Raw genomic sequence first — 2,060 nt, forward strand, 5'->3', positions numbered from 1 at the left:
GCGAGGGAACGCAGAAGTATTGCGAGGGAACGCAAAAGTATTGCGAGGGAACGCAAAAGTATTGCGAGGGAACGCAAAAGTATTGCGAGGGAATGCAAAAGTATTGCAAGGGAACACAAAAATATTGCGAGGGAACGCAAAAGTATTGCGAGAGAACGCAAAAGTATTGCGAGGGAACGCAAAAGTTTTGCGAGGGAACGCAGAAGTATTGCGAGGGAATGCAAAAGTATTAAGTGGGAATGTAAAAGTATTGCGAGGGAACGCAGAAGTATTGCGAGGGAACGCAAAAGTATTGCGAGGGAATGCAAAAGTATTGCGAGGGAACGCAAAAGTATTGCGAGGGAACGCAAAAGTATTGCAAGGGAATTCAAAAGTATTGCGAGGGAATGCAAAAGTATTAAGTGGGAATGTAAAAGTATTGCGAGGGAACGCAGAAGTATTGCGAGGGAACGCAAAAGTATTGCGAGGGAATGCAAAAGTATTAAGTGGGAACGCAAAAATATTGCGAGGGAACGCAAAAATATTGCGAGGGATTGCAAAAGTATTGCGAGGGAATGCAAAAGTATTGCGAGGGAACGCAAAAGTATTGCGAGGGAACGCAAAAGTATTGCGAGGGAACGCAAAAGTGTTGCGTGGGAATGCAAAAGTATTGCATGGGAATGCAAAAGTATTGCATGGGAATGCAAAAGTATTGCGAGGGAACAAAAAAGTATTGCGAGGGAACAAGAAAGTATTGCGAGGGAACAAAAAAGTATTGCGTGGGAACACAAAAGAAAAAAATCCCCCCACGGCCCCTCGCAGGCTCCGTACTAATCACTAAAATAGATTAAAATAATTGTGGAAGCTCACGCTAACCATTATATAGATTTTAAAAATTAGGGGAAGCTAATGATAATTGCTAAAAAGGATTAAAATAACCGTGGAAGCCAATGCTAACCGTTAAATAGGATATTAAAATTTAGCAAAAGCTTATGCTAATCACTAAGAAGAATTAAAATAATTGTGGAAGGTAACGCTAACCATTAAATAGGATAAGAAAATTTAGCAAAAGCTAATGCGAATCACTTAAAAAGGATTAAAATATTTGTGGAAACAGGAACAGAATACTTTCGCCGTTCCATCAACCAATCACATATTTAAATTTATTTATTTTATAAGCTTTATTTGGATTAAAGTTTAAAAAACAAACACCCCAGTAAGTGAGCAGATACACAGCAGAAAAAAATAGAGAGGAAGTTGAAAACGATAAATGTTTACTAAATAAATGTAAAATGCTAAAATGCTAACACATAAAATTATGCTGTTAGCTGATTAGCGAACTGTGCTCACTGCCTTTAACCTGCTAACTGTAGATTCTCTGAGCACTGCACYGTCTGCCCTTTGGGGTGAATTTAGCTGTAGAATGACCTGTGACCCCTCCTGGTTGTGGAGCAACAGCAGCAGTTGTTTATCTGAGGTCATTGWTGGTGTCTTTTCTGGACAGGAAGATGTTTTTCTTTCCCTCCGTCGTGTCGAACCAGATCCTGAAATCTTTCATAGTTTCTGTTTTTCAGGCTGAAAACGGTTCACCGCTGGACTCTGAGGGGGCGGGGCACAGAGACGGCCTCACCTGTCCCGTGTGCCTGGACGTGTTCTTCAGCCCGTACGCCTGCCGGCCCTGCGGACACGTCTTCTGCGAGCCGTGTCTCCGGACGCTCGGCCAGAACCGTGTGACGGACACGCCCTGCCCGCTGTGCCGCGCCCTCATCGCCAACACCAGCTTCCACAAAGGTCGGCTGTCCCTGCGGGACGCCTCCAGCTTCTTAGGTTTAAATGGATCCAGGATTAGTTGTAACATTAGACTTTATTTAATAAACATATATATTTAACCGTAAAATAAAGACTGTAAAAATACTGTAGGATGTTTAGTTTTTATAATTTTTAAACCAAAAGTTTAAAAATATATTACACGGACGGGGCCATTTTATTTACACACAAAGCATTCTGGGTAAATGATGACGTGGATAGTTCTATTTCGTGTAAGCTCCGCCCTCTAAGGCTATCGCAGATGGGTACCCCCG

General features: G+C 42.1%; 1 protein-coding gene across 2 annotated transcripts in view; it reads left to right on the top strand.

The window, feature by feature from the left end:
• Window positions 1-2,060, top strand: part of rnf180b (ring finger protein 180b) — a gene marked incomplete at its 5' end in the record, with an annotated part of 45,216 nt that overhangs the window by 37,375 nt on the left and 5,781 nt on the right. For both annotated transcript variants that reach the window (XM_014028348.1, XM_014028349.1), the window contains 1 exon segment: window positions 1,554-1,770. In XM_014028348.1, coding sequence (XP_013883802.1) covers window positions 1,554-1,770 — 217 coding nt within the window.

Source organism: Austrofundulus limnaeus, unplaced genomic scaffold (assembly GCF_001266775.1).
Source record: "Austrofundulus limnaeus strain Quisiro unplaced genomic scaffold, Austrofundulus_limnaeus-1.0 Scaffold750, whole genome shotgun sequence".
NCBI lineage: Eukaryota > Metazoa > Chordata > Actinopteri > Cyprinodontiformes > Rivulidae > Austrofundulus > Austrofundulus limnaeus.